Here is a 24319-nt window from a genome sequence, read left to right as displayed (position 1 = left end):
AAACCTGCAACCTCACATATCCTGTGAAGTTTTCCCACAGAGCTACCAGAGTAGGTGATGAGAAGTTGTTAAGTTTATCATGTCACGACTCCAGCTAGTCCATGCTGCACATTGTTTTTGTCTCGCACGCTTTGAACTCCTTTTATACCGCAATATTTTCTTATTATTTCTGGTATTTCTTGCATTTAGATGGTTCATAAGATAGATAATAGACACCTCCTTGGTTTGGGTTGAAGTGTGACTGACTTGAGCAGTTTGCTTCTTTGATACGACAGATTGAAATGACAACAAAGTCAGCCCACTTTGCTTGACTTACCTCTAGTTTATTTCACATATACAGATAATCAACATAACGGTAGAGACTGCAGAGAGTGACACAAGCACTTGGCAACTGCTACACAAAAACAAATTTCTCAAACATGATCGTAAGGATACCGGTACAGAGGTAGCGTCCTTACATTTGGTATATATTACATGACACGTTCACATACTCTGCATTGGGAGCATACGGACGCATGCACTCAACAGCAGAGTGTACGTACGACCACCATACGCATGGTTTTGAGTTACCATGGTTACGAAAAATGAAATTTTTGTACTCATATGAGGAAAAAATGATGAAACACTGTGGAGACAGGCTGCCACCACATCACACTGTGAGTTGTCTCCCTTGGAGAATTACCTCCCTTGAGACAACATACATGAATAATTTGCAGTTAACATCTTTCTCAAAACATTCACCCATTCATTCACAAAATGCTCATATGCTATAAGAAAGTCCTCACATAGATGTTAAATCTGTATATTCCTCATCTTTGGGTACTGGTCTAGCATTATCAGACAAATATCACAAGTTAAGGTTACCGTTCCTGGGGCCACCTAATGAGTAATGCCTACCTTACAAAGTCAGTGTTCATCCATGAAAAGGAAATCATGCTCATGGTGCACAAGTCAGCACAATAGTCCCACCAGTAATCGCATCTGTCAGCCTCATGTTTTGCTTTCCATTTTGTGTGAAAAAACTGCATTTATTATGAAAGATATTTCCAAAACTTATTATTTATGACATATCCGTAAAACAAAAGAATAAGCCTCTGCTTTTGGCGAAAGGTCATTATTTCTTCTGTATGATCTTTCATCTTTGAATTATTTAAAACAAAATCTTATTCAACAAGGATTTTTTAACCTATTCTGACGACTTCTGTGCCATGATTGCATGGCACCTTTTCAGTGACACCCTCGTGATACACTGAAAACAAAATACTAATTTAAATCTTCATGATAAAATACTGTACAAGCATTTTGATTCATAAACAACAAACAAAATCAAAACATTCATTCGCATGTACTATACAAGGTTTAAAGTTTAAGATTACAGATGGCAAAATAAATAAATAAATAAGTAAATTTGATATAAAACTTAAATGACTCACAATGTTGAATACTTTCATATGAATATTGCACACAAGGTCTAAAGGAAACAATGAAGGGACTGTATCAAACATTTCCATGTGATTTAAGAATATGCGCCAAATGATCTTTCTTTGACCTGAGGACACTGATTAATGCCATTTGTGGAACATTTGTGGAACACTTGTGGTGAACGTCTAATTTTTGCCAACATGATTTGAGACTAAACCTCGTGTGTAAAAAGCACATGTAGTTTTGACACAGTCCCTGATATACTATGGTTGTGAAGGATATATTCACCTTTGAGCTATATAACACCTGTATATAAAAACAACACAATGCCTTGAAGGACATGTAAAACCAATGTAACATATACTAAATAAACAACCAGGATTGCTATTCTATAAAGGAATAACATATGAGAGAGCAGCCCCAATAATTAAAACATAATAACATTTGATAAAGGTTTGATTTGTTAATAACTTCACTTTTAATGCTTGTCCATACTTCGAAAGGTAAATCATTCGAACTTAAAATAGTGTGTAATGTCATATGCATACAATTGACAATGCCATAATGCAATACATTGCCATGGCTGAGTTTCAGGTAGATCTTTGTAAGCCATTAAAAGTACTGCAGTACCACACAGCATAGAATCTCAAAGTAAAATCTTTAACAGTTCATCAATTCTGCCATATACAACAAAAATATAAATAAAGAGAAATTCTATTTCAATAAAATAATATTGAATGAAACATATCTGGCCATTTCTAGTTAGAATTCTGTAAACTTCTACCATGTTGAGATCAAGCAAGTTTCAGATGTCACAGAGTGCACTCATCGACTATCCCCAATACCACAAAGCAAATTTCTGATAGGTTCTTTCTAATATAGAAAATTTTCCATAATATCATCTACTGCTGAAGGTATGACAATTAATTCAATCACAAATTATACGCAATTAACTATAAATTAGTTTGATTTGACGACAAAGCTTGTAACCAATAGATGACTTGACTGAATGGAAATTTAAAAACCAAGACATTCCAATATCAAAATCACATAGAAATGCCAAAATATGAATCCTACATCTGAAATTGGTCTTATGTTCAAAACATCATATCTGTTTGTTATTCTCACACAAAAATGGAAAATGGTCTCCAGAAAAAGGACTCATGATCGTATTCCAAATTTTCTGTCTCAAGAACGTATCAGAATTTGATTTTCACATGTTCGCCCTTTAATGGAAGTTGTTACCATGGGTACAGAACTTGTACATTCTGTCTATGTACACACTAGTAAATGTGGCCACAACATGTAAAATTACACTGTTCTTGATAAAATAAATTTAACAGTCTATAATAATCATATTAATCTGATATAATGAATTATATACTATATAGTGAAAAACAAACGGACCCAGCATGCTGAGGTGCACAACCTTGGTCTAGCTACATAGTCATATAAAATGATAATGTAATAGGGTTCATCTCAAAAGTTCTAAACGTCTAAATGAAACGGTAACTTCTGCTTACCCATTAGCTCAATAGAGAACTAACAAGAAATAATCTGAATGAAAAACAATCATTGAAAGTGAGTCTAGCTAAACATTCAGAATTTGAACTTTTGAGATGACCCCTTTCTCTATAGCTTTTGTACAAGCTGGTATAAACAATACTTTGAATAACAGTAATTTAACAGAGCATACACCATATAACGCTATATTCAAGATTCATATAAACACATATGTTCATTTTTATCAACATGGAGACAGCATCTTTTATGCTTTGCACATCTTTTTTACAAGGACTACCATGGAAGGCTTAGGGGATGTCTCACAAGTTCTCAACTCTTTTCTAAATAAATCAACCTCCTTTTCAATGAATTCAAATTCTTTCTCCATAAAATATGTAATACACTTACACTTTCAGTATAACTGTTGCAGTTTCCAAACCGAAATATTTCTTGCACAATAAAAGTATTTCACCAAACCAAAAGGGACAGGCAGAAAAGATGCAACAGCTTGTGAAACCTCCCCTTGCTAGGCTCCCTAACTTTTTTCTATAAATGGCCGTAAAATTGAATAGTGAAAAACAGTTAATGTAAGTGTGACAAAATTAAACTGTTTATTGTGGATACAGATGTATCACATCAACGTGAGCATCATAACTAGCTCACAATATTAATCTACACAAGACTTGATAGTGTCCACTCATTGGCTTCCCGCTACAGTCGAGGCCTATCCTAGGGTTCTAGAGAAATGCTTCAGTCAGAGAAAAGATATACACAGAACAATGAAACAAGAACGTGTTCCCCTTGAGCCTGTTATATTTCCAGATCATTTTGTATTACATTTTACATATCTTTATGATCTGTGGTCTTGACACAAACCCATCAAATTCTAGCAAACTTGAATATCATAACTTGAAGTACCATAGCCTACATGTTGGAGAAAATAACAGCACAACTGTAACCCTGTAACTGAAACAGATCTTTAAGATATAATGAATGAAACCAGGAAATGAAATATATAAATGTGCTGAGATATAAAACTCAAAAACACTTCCCAAAAAACATTACAGAAAGACTGTTTCAAATTGAATAGTTTCTTTCACTTGGGTCAAGAGGTGAAGTTGACAAGGGAGGTAACTCTGAACGCCTTCAATGATTGACTATCATTTGAGCAAGGTTAGGTGGGAGATCAGATGTTGTAAGCTAATGCCTGCAGAATACTTAAAAAAATAACAGTGGTTTTCTCAAAGATGATTTCCTATGCCAACTACAGAAAGTCTGTTGCAAACAGTGGCAAATATGTCTTAAAAGCAATACAGTTTGGTTTAATCATGAAATGAGGTTGATAACATTCCAAGACCAACTATGTACCAACCTAGACAACGAGCAGAACTCGTACTAGATAACTGTTCTACCTGAAGAATTGCAAAGGACAAAAGTTAGGCAAAAGGGAAATTAAGTGTCATTGAAAGACAGAAGGGACTACAGGATACCATACAACTACCAGCAGGTATAGAATGTCTTGCCTCCCAAAACAGCAGCAGGATGACCTGGTCTGTAAGTGTGTACTTGACATCCATGCCTTCATTACACTTTCACCTTCCCCTTCAACAATATCCTATTTACACAAATAGTATTTATTTAAATGTATTACTGCTATGAAGTTAGATCTGTTATGAGTTTGTTACAGGGAGAGAGAAACTTAACATAACTGACCCTGTCATCATTGTCGACCAGAAGATGAAAAATTTTATTTCTGGTTTAGTTGGTCATGAGGTACTAAGGATGGAGGAAGATGGCAAAAATTATGGAAATGGTCAAGCAGAATTTATTATTAACAAACTGTTTTGATGCAAGACAAAAGTGATTATCTCCCCTTCCTGAATTATTCCCCTTTTCAGTTGCTGATCACATAAATGTGAGTAGGAAGATTGTATGTTCTTACGACATAACAAACTTGTTGGTCCCGATGGAACTTGAAAATAACAATATTTATTTATCTAAACAATGAAAATTGGCAAATTAGATCAAATTATCAGTGTGAAATTGAAAGAAATATGAGAGTACACAATGCTTGATTTGATTAAATCATAACAGTGAAAAGTTTGAAAAAAAAACAAAACAAGACTAGTAGCTGGACACAATGGAGAGAAAAACATTATTCACAGAACCTGAACAGCAAAAATTCAGAACAAATTAATAAATAAGAGAACAATAAATAAAATCCAGCTGAGTTGATTCTGTGACTGGGCTAAACTTCATCTAACCTTCAGTGCCAGGAGGAAGCATTGTTTTTTTCTAATCACGAGCACATTACAATGAGATCTGTTAGATTTGAACTTTTGTGACAATAAATACAATCTTACACCCAACTTGCTCAACTAAAGTAAATTGTGTTATTAACGAGCAAATTTTCTCTGTTAACACATACCATGTTTGTTAACACATACCATCAAAACACCAACCTTCATGTATAAATAAAGACGATGCAAATAAATAGATGAAAAATTTAACAAAATATATGGCAATGACAATATGCATGGATGAATTTTTGAATGAGAAATAATTCCTAAGTATGTTAAAAGTAACTATGTACAGACATGCAGACTGACGTACGTACATACAGACATACATACAAACAGAGTAATGGTAACGCATAAGGTGCATGGGACAAGCTCCATATCCCTCTACAGAACGAGAGAACTAGGTACATCTCTGAGCGTTATTATATTTATATATATATTTATATATAAGTATATGTATAATAATATAATGAGTGATACAATAAAAATTGAAGCATTTTATGACTGAAAATATCTTTGACAACTTTGTTCACATAACACGACCTTTGTTAAGGATTTGAGAGCAATACACTCTTTTCCTTGTCAACTTGGTAATCTGAATAATTAGCCTTAGTATAGCCCTTCAACCCCCAAAATTCCAAATGGCACCTTCCATATGAGATTGTGATTGCTTACACTAAAGCTAGTGGGGGGATTAAGAGGTATGTCAATACTAAAATAATGGCGACAATAGATTTGGTTTCTTGTCAAAAGAATGCTTTGCTGTTAAGAGGGAGCCTACCACAAACAATAGAAGTAGGTAACATTTGAAGACTTTCATATTTAGGACAAGCACCTTGGTTACACAAAAATGCATTACTGCATGGCATAACCAGATCTAAAACCTAACTGTTTATGTAACAACAAAAGTTATAAATCACATTTTTGCTTATGTACTGGATAAATGTGAACTAATTAACAAATTTACATTATTAATAATACATATTTCTAGTATTAGTAACATTGAAACATATTCAACACCTCAAAATACTGACCAGATTTTCACTATTTAGTCATTCCTATAACCCATAACCACGAAGTAGATCAGATAAAGGAGTTATTCCCCCCTTTGTTTTCGAATTCTTTATCTACATAGGTGTCTCTGCTATGGAAGTAGAAGCTGCAAGTCCATAACAGCATATCCTAACAAATGTTCACTGGCGTGTGTTTTAGCCATCAATTTAGTGATATCGCTATCAAAGTATCTTCACATTCAAGGTGTAATTTGGACACTTAACAAATAATGCAAAGTTTATAAAATTTACGACTTAACAAACAAAATCTGGAGTGAAATGTAATCAATTTTCGAGCAATGTTGGCAAGAACTACAGTACTTGCACGTAATCATAATTTTAAAAATATATATGACAAGTGATACCTTTCAAAAACAACAAAGATTGGAAATAAGTTCTAAATAAAATGTTTGGCTATAATTAATGCATTGTCTACTGACCAAGATGAGCTGGTGCTCATGTTTCTGTTTCTTGAGCATGGTCTCCAACACAATCAGGTTTTGAGTTATCTCCCCTTTGTTCTGAATTAGATCCCTTGGCATGCTGCCTTGCAAAATTGACCTTATTGTTAAGCGATTGAAGTGTCTGTTTTTTTACGACATAATTTCATTAATATTTGCTATATGGACTTCTGAATAGTTTCATTAAAGACAGTGGTGATGCATACACTCCGGGTAAAATCTTTCCAGTTCTTGCACAGAGCACAGCAGGTATGATATCTCAAGTTCAACTAAAATACTTATCATGGTCTAATTATCAGTATGGTAAACCTCAATAGTTCAAGAACAAGATAACAGTAACCTCTATAACAATGAGTTTTATCTGGTCTAAATAACCGTAATGGTTCGTTTTGTTGTTTCCTGTATTCTGTTTCCCCTTCAACCGACAGAGTCGGCTCAGAGTGACCATGGGTCGACCCTGGCAGCTGGGGGGCAACACATACGTATGGTTTGATACTTATGCTAGGGTAAAAATGGAGTTAAAAATATGCATAGAATCCTTGTCTGAATCCGGTGACACAGAGAACAGTTGAAGGAAAAGACACATTTAAAAGGGTAAAATGACAGATGGCAAATTTGATCTTGCTAGTGACTACACAAATCTAGGAAAACCCACTGCCTCCCTGTACCACAGCAAGATCCATGTACAATAACAGCCAGTCAGATACTGCCCAGCTTTTGCTGCAGATCTGCAATATCAGGTACATGTCCAATCAAATCTTGAGGTACGCGTTTCGGCTCTGCGGGGCTTTGCTATATCACAGTCTGATTGTCGAACAGTCAAACATTTCTCTATCCGAAGTCCATCGTTGCCCACTGATGACCAATGGACAACTCGACCTACTGACAGGAAGAAAACAGATCTCAAATCAAAGTGTGTAAACTACTTGAAGGTAGGCAACAAATAGTTCAAATTTGTTATCTAACAAAAAGAAGTGAACATACCTCAAACCTAAGTCTGTTAACTGCCAACCAACACATGGCAACATATCTGAAATCATTGGCCTACCACTGGGTAGCAACCATATTTCCATCTCAGGTTTGTCAGTCGCCTTCCAAACGGCAGCAAGCACCAAGGTTTGTTCCATGACGCAGTATCCTAAATGTCCACTATCTGACTGTCAGACTCTTCGCCCATCAGTTGCTTGTTCGTGCGTTTGTCCTTGCCTTGTGAGGGTTCCCTCGGCCAGCGACCAAGCTCCAGACTATTGCAGCTACTTTTGGCATAATGTATATGTACATCACTACATACACAGCCCATCTCACTGGCTAATCTGAAATAGTCACATCAACATTTTCAACATCATCGTGCTTACCATCATTGCTGATGACCACAATGTCAATCATGACGTGGCATCTGCACACAAAAGGGAGAACGACTAAAGCCAGCAGTAGAAACTAACATGTTCAGTCCACTAGTCCTTATACTGATAACATATAGCAAAACCCTTTAAAATGGCAAATGTCTACTAGTCCTTATGATACTTTAACTATTGGGAAGTTTGGCACAGGACTAGTGCCAATTTCTAATGAAATACCGTATTTGACATAATAAGCGTCCAGGGCACACTCGAAATTAGAATATAATTTTGGTGAGAAAAAATAAACAGAGTTGAAAGATTGTAAATTTCATGCTTTACGCTGATAGCCTGAAATGATACAAAAGAAAAGTCTGTTCATATTATACAGGACAGATATATTTACCAAAATTTAATTGCCCATAATTAAGGGTGCATATAACACACAAGGGCGTATTATACCCAAATAAATTAGTGTACACTGATCAATCAGAAGGGGTGCTAATTGGGGTTGTTCACTAGCCAATATATTAGGAAATAGCGCTGTGGGCGCTTATTACGTCAAATACAGTATTTGTGTTCTCTTGTACAAACAGAAATTTCTAAATTGATGTGGTAAAGAAATGATTTGGGTTGGTTTGTCGTTTAATGCCGCACTCAGCAATATTCCAGCTATATGACGGCGGTCTGTAAATAATCAAGTCTGGACCGGACAATCCAGTGATTGATATCATGAGCATCGATCCACGCAATTGGAATCGATGACATGCATCAACCAAGTCAGCGAGCCTGACCACCCGATCCCGTTAGTCGCCTTTTACGACAAGCATAGTCACCTTATACGGCAAGCATGGGTTGCTGAAGACTTATTCTACCCTGGGTCAGTACAGAAATGAAGCCGAATCATCTTTGACAGTTGACATCTGATTATCTCCTCAAGCTAAGGTCAAAGTTCCTCAGGGTTCACCTGATATCTCCTATGGCTTGGTCCTCAGATCTTGATGCATGAGGTATAACATCAGAACAGAAGATCTGATTCTAATGGGATTGGTTGCAATTAAACCCAGGCTAGTGTAACAGATAACATGTACTCTAGTTATTGTTAGTGTCAAGCAGTCATAGATAGCAACAATAGGTCATTCCATGACATTTATATGTTCTCCTTATAAATTCTGACGTAAGGGGAAGTAACTCACAGTGTTAAAGGGGTCCACTCTCCTCACTTGGAGACTGTGGTTTGAGAGGTTCATTCTCGGGGAAGAAGATACTAGGCTCTGTGTTTCGCCTCTTGATCTTGTTCTTGCTTTTCTTTAGCATAGTAGCCTGAAGAAAAATACCACATATTCTGTGAAACTGCCCATAGTAAGAAACCACAGCAAAGAATCTTTAGCAATGTCCCTTAATGAAACAAAAACAACATGCTAGTCATTTGAAACTATCCAGTTCTACACAGAGTCAACAAGCAGAGAATCTACCTATCATGCCAAAATACAAAATATACTCTGCAAAAACATAAACGCAAAAGTGATTTTAAATGTATATTTGATGGAACATATAAATAATCAACAGATGGTAATTGATTGTTTCAAATTTTCACACATCATTCTCACTCTGTGAGTGAGTGATTCGGGTTTAACGCCGCTTTTAACATTATTCCAGTTATATCACGGTGTGTCAGCTCAATGTGGGAAGAAAGCCTGAAGTGATGCAGGTCGTAGACGGTTACCACTTCGGTGAAACCCACGAGCACGGGTATGATGCTGACAAACCTAGAAACATAATCAGGACTCGAACCCACAATCATAGGTTTCTGGCGTGCCCAAGGAGACAAACTCTGCACATAGAACAGTATGTGAAGGTGATATGTGCTCAATATCTTGTATGGCCACCATGAGTCCAAAACTGACAGGCATCATCATCCCATGGAAGCCATCAGATCCTGAAATGTGGCCTGGGGAATGTTCACCCACTCTTCCTGCAGTGCTTGTGCCAATTGCTGAAGTTTTGAGGTTGTTGCTCAGTCGCGGTTGTTGATCCAGTGCATCCCATAAATGCTTGATTGGGTTTAAATCTGGAGACCTGGAGGGCCATGGCAGGACCGGGATGTTGTTATTCCTCACACAGGCTGTTGTCAAGTCTTGCCGTGTGAGGTTGGGCTTTGTCTTGGAATATGATGTTCGCTTGTTGTGCCAAGTCTGTTCTACCAGTGTAGATGGCTGCGCACATCATCACACTACCACCGCCAGATCTGTCCTGTATGCAGTTTCGGGCATGACATTCCCCAAGACTCCTGTGAACATGACATCTACCACCCACAAGGCGAAGCATAAAATGTGACTCATCACTAAACCAAACTTGTCTCCAAACTTGTGGCCATACTCTGTGACCTTGACACCACTGATGTTGCAGCAGATGATGCAGGTCAGTCAAAATGACCCCTCCATCTGGTCGTCTAGTGGGAATACCTTCAGCGCAAAAACGGTTCCTCACTGTCTGTGTTGACATCCTAAACAATCCTGGTATCGCCATAGCTGTAGAGGTGGTCGTTGTGGTTCTTTCACATAACTGATGAAGCTGTAGAAATCTCTGGTAGTAGCATGTGGTCAACCGGATCTGGGAAGGATCTTGGAAAGTCCTGTGTTGTCCGGAGTGTATGATAACTGTTCCACAGTCTTGTGATGGTGCTAGGTACTATGCGCAAATACCTGGCCATGGCCGAAGATGATTCTCCTTTATGCAGTTGGATGATGACATGGCAGCATTGGGCTTCATGTCAGTCGTGGCATGTTTTCGCTGTTCACCTGCTGTAAGATTGTAATGGCATGCAAATGAGTGAGTAGGTATGGTTTGACACCGTTTATTGCAATATTTCAGCAATATCACAGCGAGGAACGGTGTGACGAGTGAAAGCTCTAACCACTAGGTTATGCCACCGCCACAACAATGTTTCAAGTTTTAACAGCTTTGGGTAAATTGTTTAATGTTAAAACCACAGTATTCATCCTCTGTTCAAGAAGAAGTTTATTTGAAGTCTAGGGCCCTAGGCCCAACAGGAAGGGATAATTCATCTACTCTGCTACTGTGTACCAATGCATGAATGTTGCAATGCTTCTATAGCACTGGCATACCTTGAGGGCTGATCGCAGAACTACCACTTGGCCAGCTGGCTGGATCCATGGTTCTCCGTCAACTTGGACGGGGATATCCGTCAACAATGTGATACGTAGCTGAAGAGAGAATTTATAATTATCATACAATGCACACGATAAACATTACTCCATTATAGTAACAATAAACAACAAACCTTCAAAATATTGAATGAAATTACTCCAGGCATAGGTGCCAAAAACTTGGTGACTTCAGGATGATACTGGTGTAAAATGTACTGCAGTCTTATCACAGCATTTCATTTTAATGTTGGTTGGTTTGTTGTTTAATGCCGCACTCAGCAATATTCCAGCAATATGACGGCGGACTGTAAATAATCGAGTCTGGACCAGACAATCCAGTGATTGATATCATGAGCATCGATCCACGCAATTGGGATCGATGACATGCATCAACCAAGTCAGCGAGCCTGACCACCCGATCCCGTTAGTCGCCTTTTACGACAAGCATGGGTTGCTGAAGACCTATTCTACCCCGGAATCTTCACGGGTCTCATTTCAATGGGAAACAAAAGTCCAAAGCAGGTATGGACATTTACTAACATGGCGAGCACAGCGCCCCAAGCTGATGGGTTCAGTGTGGGCTGACAAAGCATCATGAAAGGATCTGTACAGACAGACAGCTGTGCTAGCCACAACTGTCTGACCAGGTGTGGTTTGGTTAAAACTGGCTTATAGCATAAGATCAACTATCCATGCACAATCAGCCTTCTCACTAAAAAAAGATGTAAACTCAGTAGACATCGAGAAAACTCGTTCCACAGAGCCATCATAATGCTATGAGGGAGTATGGTTTTATGCCGCTTTTAGCAATATTCCAGCAATATCACAGCAGGGAACACCAGAAATGGCCTTCACACAATGTACCCATGTGGGGAATCGAGCCCGGGTCTTTGGCGTGACAAGCGAACGCTTTAACCACTAGGCCACCCCTCATAATGCTATGACTATCAACTGTCCAGATTAGAACATGGGAGTTACTTCTAATTAGATCGCAATCACACCTTTTCTTCAAGATCAAAACACCATTCCACAATGCAATCTTCAGCTACAACCACCGAAAGTTAAGATCACAACTTCCAATAGACACAGACCACCCTCCCTAGTATTACTAATATTTCCTATCTCCAACACAAAAGAGGTCCACCTTGGTGTGTGATCTGTGAAATGTTACTTTAATGAAATATCACTTTGTGGAACAGTGGTAAGATATATTTATTGCAATCGTTAAGTTGATGGTAAGTTTTAAGATTGATTCTTGCATTAATCATTTTGTGTAATCTCAAAAATTAATACAAAGTACGCTGACATTGAAAAGCGTTTTATGCCACAGTCAGACATATTTCAGCTAGATAACAGAAATCTGTCGTCAATAGCAACAATCTAAGTTGTCAGGGAAATACTGTACACAGAATAACAAGGTCATAACAAAGCCGGATTTCCCTTGTCTCCAATTCAAATACTAAAACGCTGAACAGACACTGTTGCTCTTTAGTTAGCATGCAGTTCTGCACCAAATATTCAATATTTTCTGGGTGGAATTAAAAAGGATCCTGATACAAGTCAACAATAATGTCACAATGCCATAGAGTGTCTGTGTGTCAAGTCTGGATCAGACAATCCAGTGATCGGTATTGTGAGCAACGATCCCCGCTGACAGAGTGCCATGAAGTGCCAATAACAAGTCACTGTGCCTGACCACCTGATCCATTAAGTCTCCTCTTATGACCAGCATAGGCTGCTGGGGACCAATTCTAACCTAGGATCCCATGGGGTCTAACATTAGACTTACATGTCCTCCTTGTGCTATCCTCATCCCTGTACGTAGTCCACTGTGGATCTGCCCCATGTGCACGACCCCTGTCACACCAACCACCTCCAACATGCCGTCATAGTGAGTTGGTTTGGCAAAAATGTCCTCCTTTTCAGGGCCCCATGGGTTTGATCCTGAGGCCCAACTGAGGATGTTGAGAATAATGATTCCCTCTACCTGAGGTAAGTCAATCAGCTTGCCATCCACCTCAAGCTTGATGTGGCGATGTAAATCTTTGCAAGATTTTCGATTCACCATTTTTCTCAGTCCCATTTTCAAATACACTCCCTTGTTGTGTAATCTGGAAAAAGGGAGTTGACTACTGTTTCAATGGTCTGCACAATTGTGTCGGAAAGATGCAAGCTATTTAGACATATTTCTGCTCCTTTTTAAGCTCAGGTACTTATGTCCATCTTTTGGCTAAAAATATCACAAGTGTAGAATACATTTGTAAAATAAAAGCTTTCTTTCTCCCTGCCAACATGATCTAGCATGGTAACCCATTTCAGTTATGAAAAGAATATTCAAAGTACAGTCAAGTCTCGTTACTCCGACACTCATTTATTCGAGGATCGGCTTTATACTACACAAATGATGTAAAACAAACCTTTACATTTTATATTTATTTTTAATACCAGCCCAATGATGTAGAGATCAATGACTAAAAAAGGCCTCACATATTAGTTTTTAATTTCCTAGGACAGAATTTTTAAAGACTCGATTATTTTAAAAATCCCAGTTAAAATCTTTTTAAAACACAAACCTGCTATTAAACTTGTCTGGTTTCTCTTCCCTAGCCATGTGGAAATCTAAGCACAAGTCTGCATCAATCCCAATGCCGAAGTAGTTGTTCATCACAAATATTGACGAGGTGTCCTCGCTGGTGTTGGCAGTGTTAGTGTCGTTGGCAATGTTCACTTTCGCCTCAGCCACATCCTTCTCCCTCTCCCTCGGATGGAATATCACGGTCCACCTGCCAATAGAACATATCACTCAGGGTCTCGTTCATGTTCATCACAGTCATACAATACCTACTGTGATTTTGAAAATCTTTACACACAACAGATGAAATAAATGAAAAGAGTGAGTGAATTTTGTTTTACTGCAGAGTCATCAGTATTCCAGCAAAATCATGGATGACTGTAAATACATGAAGTCTGTTCTAGTCCAAGCAGTGAGGTGAACTAGGGTTTTATGTCACACTTGTGGTCTGCATGCACAAGTCTGGACTAATGCTGACTTTACAGTGCCAGCCCACTGAGATACAATGACGTAGTTTAACATGAATACCCCACTCAGACACAGTATACAGACTCTGAGCCGACAAGTCCTGTTTAAGCTCTTTAATGCCGAGTACCAGACAGGGTAACAACAAGTACCATCAGTTAACGTCTTTAGGTACAACGTTGCCGGGGATAAAAACACCGGACCTTCCTCTCTCGGGGCGCACACTCATCTATGGAGGTGGTCTCTTATAAAGGCAGTGGCTGATTGCATCAACAATGGTCCATGACGTTTCCTTGTTATTTAAGGTCGCACTCAACAATGTTCCACCCATATGATGGCAGTCTGTAAAACAATCAAGTCCTGACCAGTCAATCCAGTGATTGACACCATGCACATCGATCGATGCGATTGAGATTTGATGACATGAATCAACAAAGTCTGGTCTGACCACCTGATTATCACCTCTTATGACAAGCATAGTCGCCTCTTATGACAAACATTGATTGCTCAAGACAAATTCTAACCCGGATCTTTCCATGACATACAGACACAATCAGGCAGATGAAACCCTGCATTCTTCAATCCCAAGCTCATGTGACAAACGGTGAAAACCTAAATTGTCAATAAGATACAAGATAGCACAGAGTCAAAATAAACTGGGATAGGATTGGCCAGGATTAAATGTGACTTATTAATTTTCAATCTGAAAGACATAAATGGTGACATATGCTGACAATATTGCAAGAAACACATTTCAACAATGTGAAATCCTTTATGGACTGCAGTTGTTGATGCCTAGAACAACTGACCTGTCCAGCTTGATCTCCTCGGCATCTATGACATCCCGGAGGAGGTTGAGTGGGTCCTCCCCTCCAGTGTAGCCTGGTCCCCAGCGTAACACACGTGCCAAGTCATTGCCTGCACAACACAAACACTCAGTCAGTCGGGTAGATGTCTATGAAGTATTGATGAAGATCACTGCATTACTGTAGATGAAACCTTATGCTAGTTAGTGATGGGTATGTTTCGACAGTCTAGTGACTGCTATGGGATTCAATCCTATGACCAGTGGGTCTAGGAGGACTGCACCTCAGCCCACTTTGCCCCCTGTGCTCTCAGATTCTCAGATAGGACAACAGTTCAGGTTACAGGCCCTATGTACAGGTAGTTCCCAGAATCTTCTTTCACAGATTAGAGTCATGGCAATTACGTCATGAAAATGTTTCAAAATGGACAGTTCTGTTCCCTTTAGTTCCAACTGTGGTCATATCTCAGCATGACTGTGCTGGTCTCTGCTTACCTGTGCCCAGGGGAACGACCGCCATGGGTGGAGACTGGCAGACAGCATCCTGCCCCACGTTGTCCAGACAGGACAGAACCCAGCCCACTGTGCCATCACCTCCACAAACCAGGATCTTGTAGTAGGAGATGTTTCTACACACATACAACCTGAAACAACACAACAACATCATGTCAACACTCTACACACAATAAGTGAGAGTTACTTCCCTTACCTTCTCTTCCCATGTTCCAGGGATATATCTGGGTCTATCCATTTTCATCTCCAGGGGACCCTCAGCAATACATGTTGGGGGTGACAGGCACGAATAAGGGGTCTATTACATTAACATGGGGGTCCCAGGCTTGTGACCTGCGGCACGCTTCACTTGATTTCTAAGACTTTTACCGATGTCATATCATTACACATGCTCCAATGCCTTTAGCCTATTTATTACTATTGAAATGGGATTTCAATGCAAGATTGAAGAAAATCAACCACTGACACTGAACTTTGAGTATTTTTCTCACCAGAATAGATATGTCGGTTACATGTAATATGTAACCTATGACTTTGATCACATGTAAAGTAAAAGAGTCATCAGGAGATGACATATCCACCTGGTCTGGTGCAGTCAGGAAATGGAGTTTGGCTACTAATTCCCCACTTTTTGTTCATTGCCATTGGATACCTTCAGTTCAGTGAAAACACAAATAATGCTCTTCGGTATATTTCAAAATCCCAAATCATCAAAAGGCACAAGTTCAATACTTGACTGATCTGTAAAACAGGTTTCATTCAGAAACATTCAACAGTTTTGGAGTTCTGCTCTATCCCTCATTTTCAACTTGTTGTCATGGCAAATACTAATTTGTTTTTTAAATCCCAAACCACCAAAAGGCACCAGTTGCCCACTTGGCTGATCAATATAGTAAGTTTCAACAAGTAATATTTCAAGGTTTTGTAAACTGAATATGGACAGACAGAAGGACGGACATGGTGATCGCAAAAGTATTGCATCCATCCACAATTTGAAGCTATTGAAGTGAAGAGGGGTCCGGGGGTTCTTGAGGTCTTCTCCCATTGTACGTAAATTTATGATCCCCTCAATGTGACCTGTATGCCTATAGGACACAATATCTGATGTCCGGTAAAATCGGCTCTGTTGGAGCCTCACTTACCCTGGTAGTGGGCCTCCGTTCTCCAGGTTGAAGACCTGATGAGGGTTGAGGAGTTTGCGGAAAGACGTTATGAGTTCCAGACCTTGACATCCACCACTCTTGACGTTGACGAACACGAGCAGTGGATTCACGTTTTCTGGAATCATGTGGGGCTGAAGACCAAAGATGACATAACTACATAACTTGTTTTAGGCGAGGCGAGGCGAGGAGGGGCGAATTCAAATGAGGTCAGGTAAGGTCATGATAACTGTAGGTGCTGTAGTAATCAGAACACAACACATGATGTAAGGTGAAATTGGGTTTAACGTCGCGTTCCAAGATTATTGCACATATATAGCAATGTGCATGTGTGTGTCTGGCTGTTTGTACTAGTCTGAACTAATGCCGATTTTATAGTGCTCGCACACTGAGATAACATGCCCAGTTTAACATGAATATACCACTCAGACACAGCATACTGACTCTGAGCTGACCAGGCCTTACTTTATCACCTTAATGTCGAGCGCCAGACAAGGTAACAACAAGTACCATCTGTTTACGTCTATGGGCATGACGCGGCCGGTGATCAAACAACCGACCTTGCAGTCTGTCCACTACACCATGAGTCTATTCAGTGAGGGAGTGAGCCACAGGAAGCCACATGACAGTATTACTAAATGTTGCATTCATAAAAAAACTGCACCTTCAAAATGCTGACAATAACAAACAATAATATCCTTTGTCAATGGTTGTAATTGAGGTGGATGAAGGCTGAATCACGACGTTACCCTCTAATTCGTAAATTACAGAAAAAGCAACTGAGCTTAAGTGCAAATTGATATATATCTGGTCAAATGACCAGTGAATTTCACCTAAAATACTATGTCGTCAGCTTAGAATTCAGGGCTGAGTATTGTCATCAACAGCTGTTAATCTGTTAATAATCACATCTGGACCAGACAATCCAGTGATTGACATTATGAGGACTGAACTGGGACACATACTTGGCATGCAGCAACCAAGTTGGCAAGACTGACACTTGATCCCGTTAGTCACCTTACGACAAGCTCTTACGACAGGCTCTTACGACGGGCTCTTACAACAAGCTCTTACGACAGGCTCTTACGACAGGCTCTTACGACAGACTCTTACGACAAGCTTCATAGGGGCTGAAACTTGAGTCTACATGCCCACAGTCGTCTGTAAGGATAATTTCAACAGGGTTTAGTGTTATTACATGGACTATAACCAGCTGTGCTTACAATACTGAACAGAATTTTATTAGGCAAGGGCCTAATGGCTATATTTTCGAGACTGCAATCGTACTTACTTGTATATTTGGGAGTAACATAACTAAAAGTTGCTTATCATCAAAAACTGCATCCTTTAAAATGTTGAAGACTTGCGTAGCTTTCTCCGGCGACGTGTACACTAATACCAACGCGCCGTACTCATAGTATATCACATCAAAGCTTTGCCACTTCAATTCTGAGGAGATAAAGGTATAAACAACATTAAGTACATTGCAACATCATGCACTCAGAATATATTCTTTCTAACTTCAATGTTTACTACTGAGTCAGGTTCAAGCTTGGTTCAATTGACAGTAAGAATCACAACTAAATCCATCTAGTTTTCAACAAGTATCCTAGAGCCAAAGCTCATTTGCACATTAGCACTGAGTACAATGTCTAAACCTACACTGAAAATGTCGAAATCTGAAAGCATGATTCTCCAAAGTTAATCCTCAATTACTGTAACTGAATATAAAAGAAACAGTGTTTAACAAAAAAGTAATGAAGGATTTCTTAAATGAGGGAATGTTTTTCTCACCTTTTCCAATTATATCTAATAAAATTTTCTCATATTGCCTCTGCGACAAGCCTGTTGGTAAATTGCCCACAAACATGGAGATAGCTGGCCCATGTGGGTCCTCCTTCTGCTGGAGGTAAAACCGAGTCATGCGATTCTGCCGTAACGAATCCTGAAATTAGGAAAAATCAAAATAAGAAAGACCATATAAAGAACAGTAAATCTAAAAATATCAGATAAAAACACAAACGCACTTGATGTTATGTTTTGCTTGTTTTTTAAACAGTGCACAAAGCAATATTGCAGCTATGATGGCGACCTGTAAATAATGAAGTGTGGCTCAAACAAACCACACCCGCTAACTTTCGCAAATTTACAAAGTAGAAAGTTGTTACGATCATCGAGTCAAGAAACCAAAGCCCGATGATGTGATTCCAAAACTAATTGTTAATAATATCGCTTAATTTCTATTTCGACTTCTGCAACTATGATAATATGAGAGGAGTGCCTAGATTGGACACTAGACTTATATGCTCATGTTCACAGTGGGAGGTGTATAGCTAAATAATGACCCTCACTTTTCCGGTGTCTATGAAAAAATAGTCCTTGTCATTTTTAGTTTGTTGGCACATTATTCGTATTAAGGAAGAAATCACATTTTCTTATTTAAGTTTGTAACAAATACGAAATATTCGGAACAGTTGCCATGAAAGATCCACACACCAAAAGAAGAAACTTGTCTACTCACTTTTCTACTTTGTTGTATAATTTGCCATGGCCTTTCATCCCGCATCAGCACCCTCTCGTTGACACCGCGGTCTAGCAACACCTCAATCAGGCTGTAGTTGTCTGGGTCAGCATCCTGAACACACCACGGAGAACATAACTACCAGGAAAAATTAAGACTTCCTTTAATTGCCATTTTACATTTGTATACTACTGCACTAGTCCTTAATTTTTTTGCTGCTTTCTTTTGACAGAATTTGAAGCCGTGTGAGGTCCAGCTGAAGAAATAGTTGTTTCAACCAGTTGTGAGGCAGGCCCCATCGCACAGCTGCAATGCAACCTCGGATGTGATAATGTCACAGATACCTCACATTACTGCTTGAATCGCAACATCTGAAGACATAGAGGCGGGCCCTTAGAGGTGGTAATGCAGGATAAGCATACAAATCTAAAAAATATTTTGGTTTTACTAAATTTGTTAACTTATCCTGCATTACTCCTTATGCATCTGAATCAGACAGTATGGCAGTGGGCATACCTTCAGATGTGGTCCTCAAGAAAGTTACAGCAGCCCAAGAACGTCAAGGCAGCTGTCCAGCACGTCCAGGTAAAATGCAGCTATAGAAAATAGCGTGTGCTCGGGTCTAAAAACTCACTTACCAACCAATGCTTGGTGGCATAGGGACCCCCATATCAGGTGTGCAAACACTGTGGGAGTCAGATGCTGCAGTATCTTGAGCCATCTGTCCCATGAACCATCAGCAGGCCCAGTTCTGTCTGAAACAGGCCTCCTATGAATTGAAGTCAGTATATTGGGGTGAGTTCCGACTTCCCCATTGTTGACCATCCATCCCAGCTGATGGAGCAGGCGCTTGGTAAAATCCCAGTTAAGGAGCAGGGTCGCCATGTCCAGATGGTTCAGAAGACAATCGTCTATGTAGTATTTGAACCGAATGTTCCTCATATGGAGGTAGGAGGCCACTGGCTTGTTATGCGGGTAAATAGTCACCAGGCCACTGAAATGCCAAATGGGTGGATCGCCCATTGGTAATAGACACCATTGAACTGGTGGTACCTGAGATATCTCCAGTTGCTGGGATGGATAGATACATGCAGGTACGCAGCCTGGGCTCTTGCGTTCACAGTCTCTTGCGTTCACAGTCTCTATGACATTATGATGTTCAACAAAATGTGCATCACCACCAGGTGGCCACCAGAAGTAGATGTTGCTTCCAGGGTATAGCCATGGGGTGGAGCTGTGGTCAACGGCGGGTCCGATGCCAGAAATAGGCGGTACCCGAAGTGCAAGATGTTAGGAAAGAATTCTGTCAGAAGAGACCTTGTCTCCCATCTTCTGGTGTGTCAACAACTTGGACGTTTGGGAGTGGGAGGACCCAGTCAGGTTTGTCTGGGGGTTCACTGTTTCCACTTCCTGTCCCCACCCCTGCTGTGGAACTTGTGACCTGTGGAATTGATAGGAGTCCTGATGTTTCCCTTTCCCTCTCCATCAAAACAAAGACTGATCTGGAACCTGGTCCTTCAGGGAGGAGTGCCGAACATGGTAGTTGCTATCCTAGAAGAACGTTGAAATGGGTTCTGGGAGATAAGTTCAAGTGCTTTGAGACCCGTCTCGTCTCACGCATAAGTTGAGACTCGGGAGTATATGTTCGATATTTGGCAATCAAAAAGCGAAGTCGTACACTGAGTCCCTGTTGGTAAGGGCTAGGTATCCGAGATGGCGAGTGGCACTAATTTCAGCAAGGGCAGCTCAAAGAGGATTTCTAAAGTGGTCAATCTGCCCGCTGCTGGTAATAGACTATTGTCTGCAGATGATCCACTTGGTTGACATTTGTCTCTGTAAGATCGTACAAGACAAGGAACGCCATTCTGGAATCAAGGATCTTCAGGGTTGTTGATTTTGAGAACCCCATCATCCAAGGTATGAGCAATGTCCGCAACCTCAAAAGCATGGATGGGGAAGTTTTCTCTGCTTGAACCTGGGTGCCTTGAAGGCTGGAGAGTGTGACACTGTGACCATATCTTTGAGCATAGGATCTGGAGGAATGGAAGTGGGCTGTGACCATATCATGTCATTCTTGTCAAACTCCGGCCCCAGCGAAGGCGCTACCGCAGCCAGTTGGTTGGCCATCCAATCAGGCATCTGAGCTGAGATGGCTATCCCTCTCAGATGACGACGTCTCCTAATGCGGCACAAACGATCCCTCTGAAGAAATGGAGTGGTAATCCTGTGAGCATTGGACAGGTGAGGGGCTCCTGGAACGGTGTCTAGTTCGTGATGACTTAGAAGTATACCTGGTGGAGCTCAAGGTGAGCGGCTCCTGGAACCGTGCCTAGATCGTGATGACTTAGAAGTATACCTGGTCGAGGCTCAAGGTGAGCGGCTCCTGGAACCGTGCCTAGATCGTGATGACTTAGAAGTATACCTGGTCGAGGCTCAAGGCGAGCGGCTCTTGGAACCGTGTCTAGATCGTGATGACTTAGAAGTATACTTGGTGGAGGCTCCAACTGAGCAGCTCCTGGAACGGTGCCTAGATCGTGATGACTTAGAAGTATACCTGTTGTAGGCTGCAGGTGATGTTGAACCATGGGAAGATGGGACCCTAGGGGAAGAAGGATCACCAATGATCACCAGAGGTGTAGTCACAGTAGGCACAAAAAGCACAGGAGATGCAAGTAGAGCAGGAGGTGCTGGAAGCGCCGGGTGACCAAATGTACCCAAAGTTTGAACCAAATTTTAAAGGGTTATAAAATACACTAAATTAACATGATGCCATCACTTCCGTGGTCATGTGGGAGCAGTGTGATGGGGCCAGCCTTACAACTGGTTGCAACAACTTTATCTTCAGCTGGACGTCACACAGTTTCCTTTTCTGTTAAAAAATCAGTAAATACATTAAGGAGTAATGCAGGATAAGCAAAAACATCAGACTTTTTGTAACATCAGTGAATGAAATGATAAATTGTGAGGTCCCATTAATAAATATGTTGGTCCAGGAACTTGGACCTGTGGATTTTTCAACCCAGAAAGATCTTAGTGCTACATGTGGTATAACTCCCATACTTCCCCATTGCTCAACAATAGCCGTAGCGATGAGAATGCCTTTTAGAATGCTGCCTCACATAGGGACTAATATAAGAACTCTGCTTGTGATATACTGCAATATATGCCTCTTGGAATTTCATTTGTATTTTATACATACTGAGTTATCTCCCTTTACTAATTCATCTTAACAACAAGTGAGTGAGTGAGTGAGTGAGTGAGTGAGTGAGTGAGTGAGTTAGTTGGGTTAACGTCTCTTTTAACTGGGAACCGGGATTCCAACCCACAATCACAGGTTTCTTGCATACCCAAGGCATGCAACAGTGAATTGCAGCAATTTAGATGACTGGGCAACCTGTGCGCCACCCCCTAACAACAAGCAATATCCTTGCTTCAACATAAATGTAATACCAAAATTGTTGTTGAATTAAATTGATGTCAATCATAGTCAAAATGTATGGTCACATGCTTTGATCAAATGATCTAATCACATGATGTGTCATGTGACTGGCCACTTACTTCAACCCCAAACCTCCTGAGTGCAGTGGTGATGACTTCCTCAGCGGTCATCTCTTTGTTGACCGAGATGTTTTTGTAGCCTGCGGACACTCGATGGCAAATGCTGAAACACAAAATTAGTTGTGCTAACACAAGTCATATACATGATTTAAAACATTACTCATCAGATCTATGAACTGTTTGCAACTATATAGACATTTCTATATAATTTTGTATTATTATTTCTAAAATTGATTGATGAAACATGTATACTCGGAACTGAACTGTCACATCACTCAGCAATGTATCAAAGTTCAAACTACAGGTCTCTGTGCTCCTGGTCACTGGGTAGATGATGCTGGAGAGGGGTAGTTTTTATCTACTTTCACAACCGGTCAATAGTCTATAATAACACATTACTTGAATATAGTAGTTGCCATTGGGTGTCTCAAAGAGGGCCTTCTTTTTTCAATATCATACAAAGCCAACAAATATTTTCTACTGGTTGCAAAGTATCTTTTGGAGATTTTTTCATTACAGTTTACTTGTAACAATATGGATTATTCTTAATTTAGGAGACCTTACCAGGCCAAAATGAGTTAACTAGACAATCAGTGTTGCTTGTGGCAAAAGGAACTGAATGCATACAGCTGATCTTCCAAAAAAATGGCAGATGATATTTCAATTTTTCTCATCATGTTTGTTTCATCAGCATTATTGTTTGACCATTCCAACATTATACAACTCCATTCAATTTCTGTGTGGCCTGTCTCCTTATCACAGCCCAGCGTGGCAACTCAAACATGGCTTTCCAATGCCGACATGTTGAGTACCTGTGTGGTGTTTTTACCTGTATCGGAGTCCGCCTGGGTACACTCTAATATGGCCTTTGTCTGGGTTCTTGTCCTTGTATCGTAGAAATATGGACGGCCGCTTTCCATCAGGGGTCTTAAGCTGCGATCGAATTGGACTGTTTTCTTCTAGCTCCCTCTCACCTACAACATTCACTGAAAGCAATGAAAAACTGCTATAAGAAAATAAATTCTACAGCAAACAAAAAGGCATGCAGCAACTACCTATGTAAGATGGCCATGCAACATAGTATGTGAACATACATAAATATGGCAAAATGGTCACTGTGACAATACTCCAGGGTTTCAAGGGGTCAAAGTGACAATAATACAGGGCTTCAATGGGTCACAATGATAATAATACAGGGCTTCAAGGGGTCAGTGACAATAATACAGGGCTTCCAGGGGTCAAAGTGACAATAATACAGGGCTTCAAGGGGTCAGTGACAATAATACAGGGCTTCAAGGGGTCAGTGACAATACTACAGGGCTTCAAGGGGTCAGTGACAATACTACAGAGCCTCAAGGGGTCACTGTGAGAATACTATAGAGCTTCAAGGGTCACTGTGACAATGCTACAGAGCTTCAAGGGGTCACAGTGACAATACTACAGAGCTTCAAGGGGTCACAGTGACAATACTACAGAGCTT

General features: G+C 40.1%; 1 protein-coding gene across 1 annotated transcript in view; it reads right to left on the bottom strand.

Moving 5' to 3' along the window:
- Nucleotides 1–268: 268 nt before the first annotated feature.
- The window catches only part of LOC139474674 (diacylglycerol kinase theta-like), a 59268-nt gene continuing 35217 nt past the window's right edge, over nt 269–24319 (bottom strand). The window contains exons 11-23 of the mRNA XM_071257774.1: nt 23669–23825; nt 22840–22942; nt 19282–19419; nt 18555–18705; nt 18052–18209; nt 16743–16894; nt 15583–15731; nt 15092–15200; nt 13819–14028; nt 13035–13356; nt 11204–11302; nt 9272–9398; nt 269–8051 (exon numbers count right to left, since the gene is read on the bottom strand). Coding sequence (XP_071113875.1) covers nt 9276–9398; nt 11204–11302; nt 13035–13356; nt 13819–14028; nt 15092–15200; nt 15583–15731; nt 16743–16894; nt 18052–18209; nt 18555–18705; nt 19282–19419; nt 22840–22942; nt 23669–23825 — 1871 coding nt within the window. The 3' untranslated portion in view covers nt 269–8051; nt 9272–9275. The remainder of the gene's footprint in view (nt 8052–9271; nt 9399–11203; nt 11303–13034; nt 13357–13818; nt 14029–15091; nt 15201–15582; nt 15732–16742; nt 16895–18051; nt 18210–18554; nt 18706–19281; nt 19420–22839; nt 22943–23668; nt 23826–24319) is intronic.

The sequence above is a fragment of the Haliotis cracherodii genome, unplaced genomic scaffold (assembly GCF_022045235.1).
Source record: "Haliotis cracherodii isolate W230 unplaced genomic scaffold, xgHalCrac1.p SCAF_1, whole genome shotgun sequence".
Taxonomy (NCBI): domain Eukaryota; kingdom Metazoa; phylum Mollusca; class Gastropoda; order Lepetellida; family Haliotidae; genus Haliotis; species Haliotis cracherodii.
This window is presented reverse-complemented; position numbering and strand designations above follow the sequence as displayed.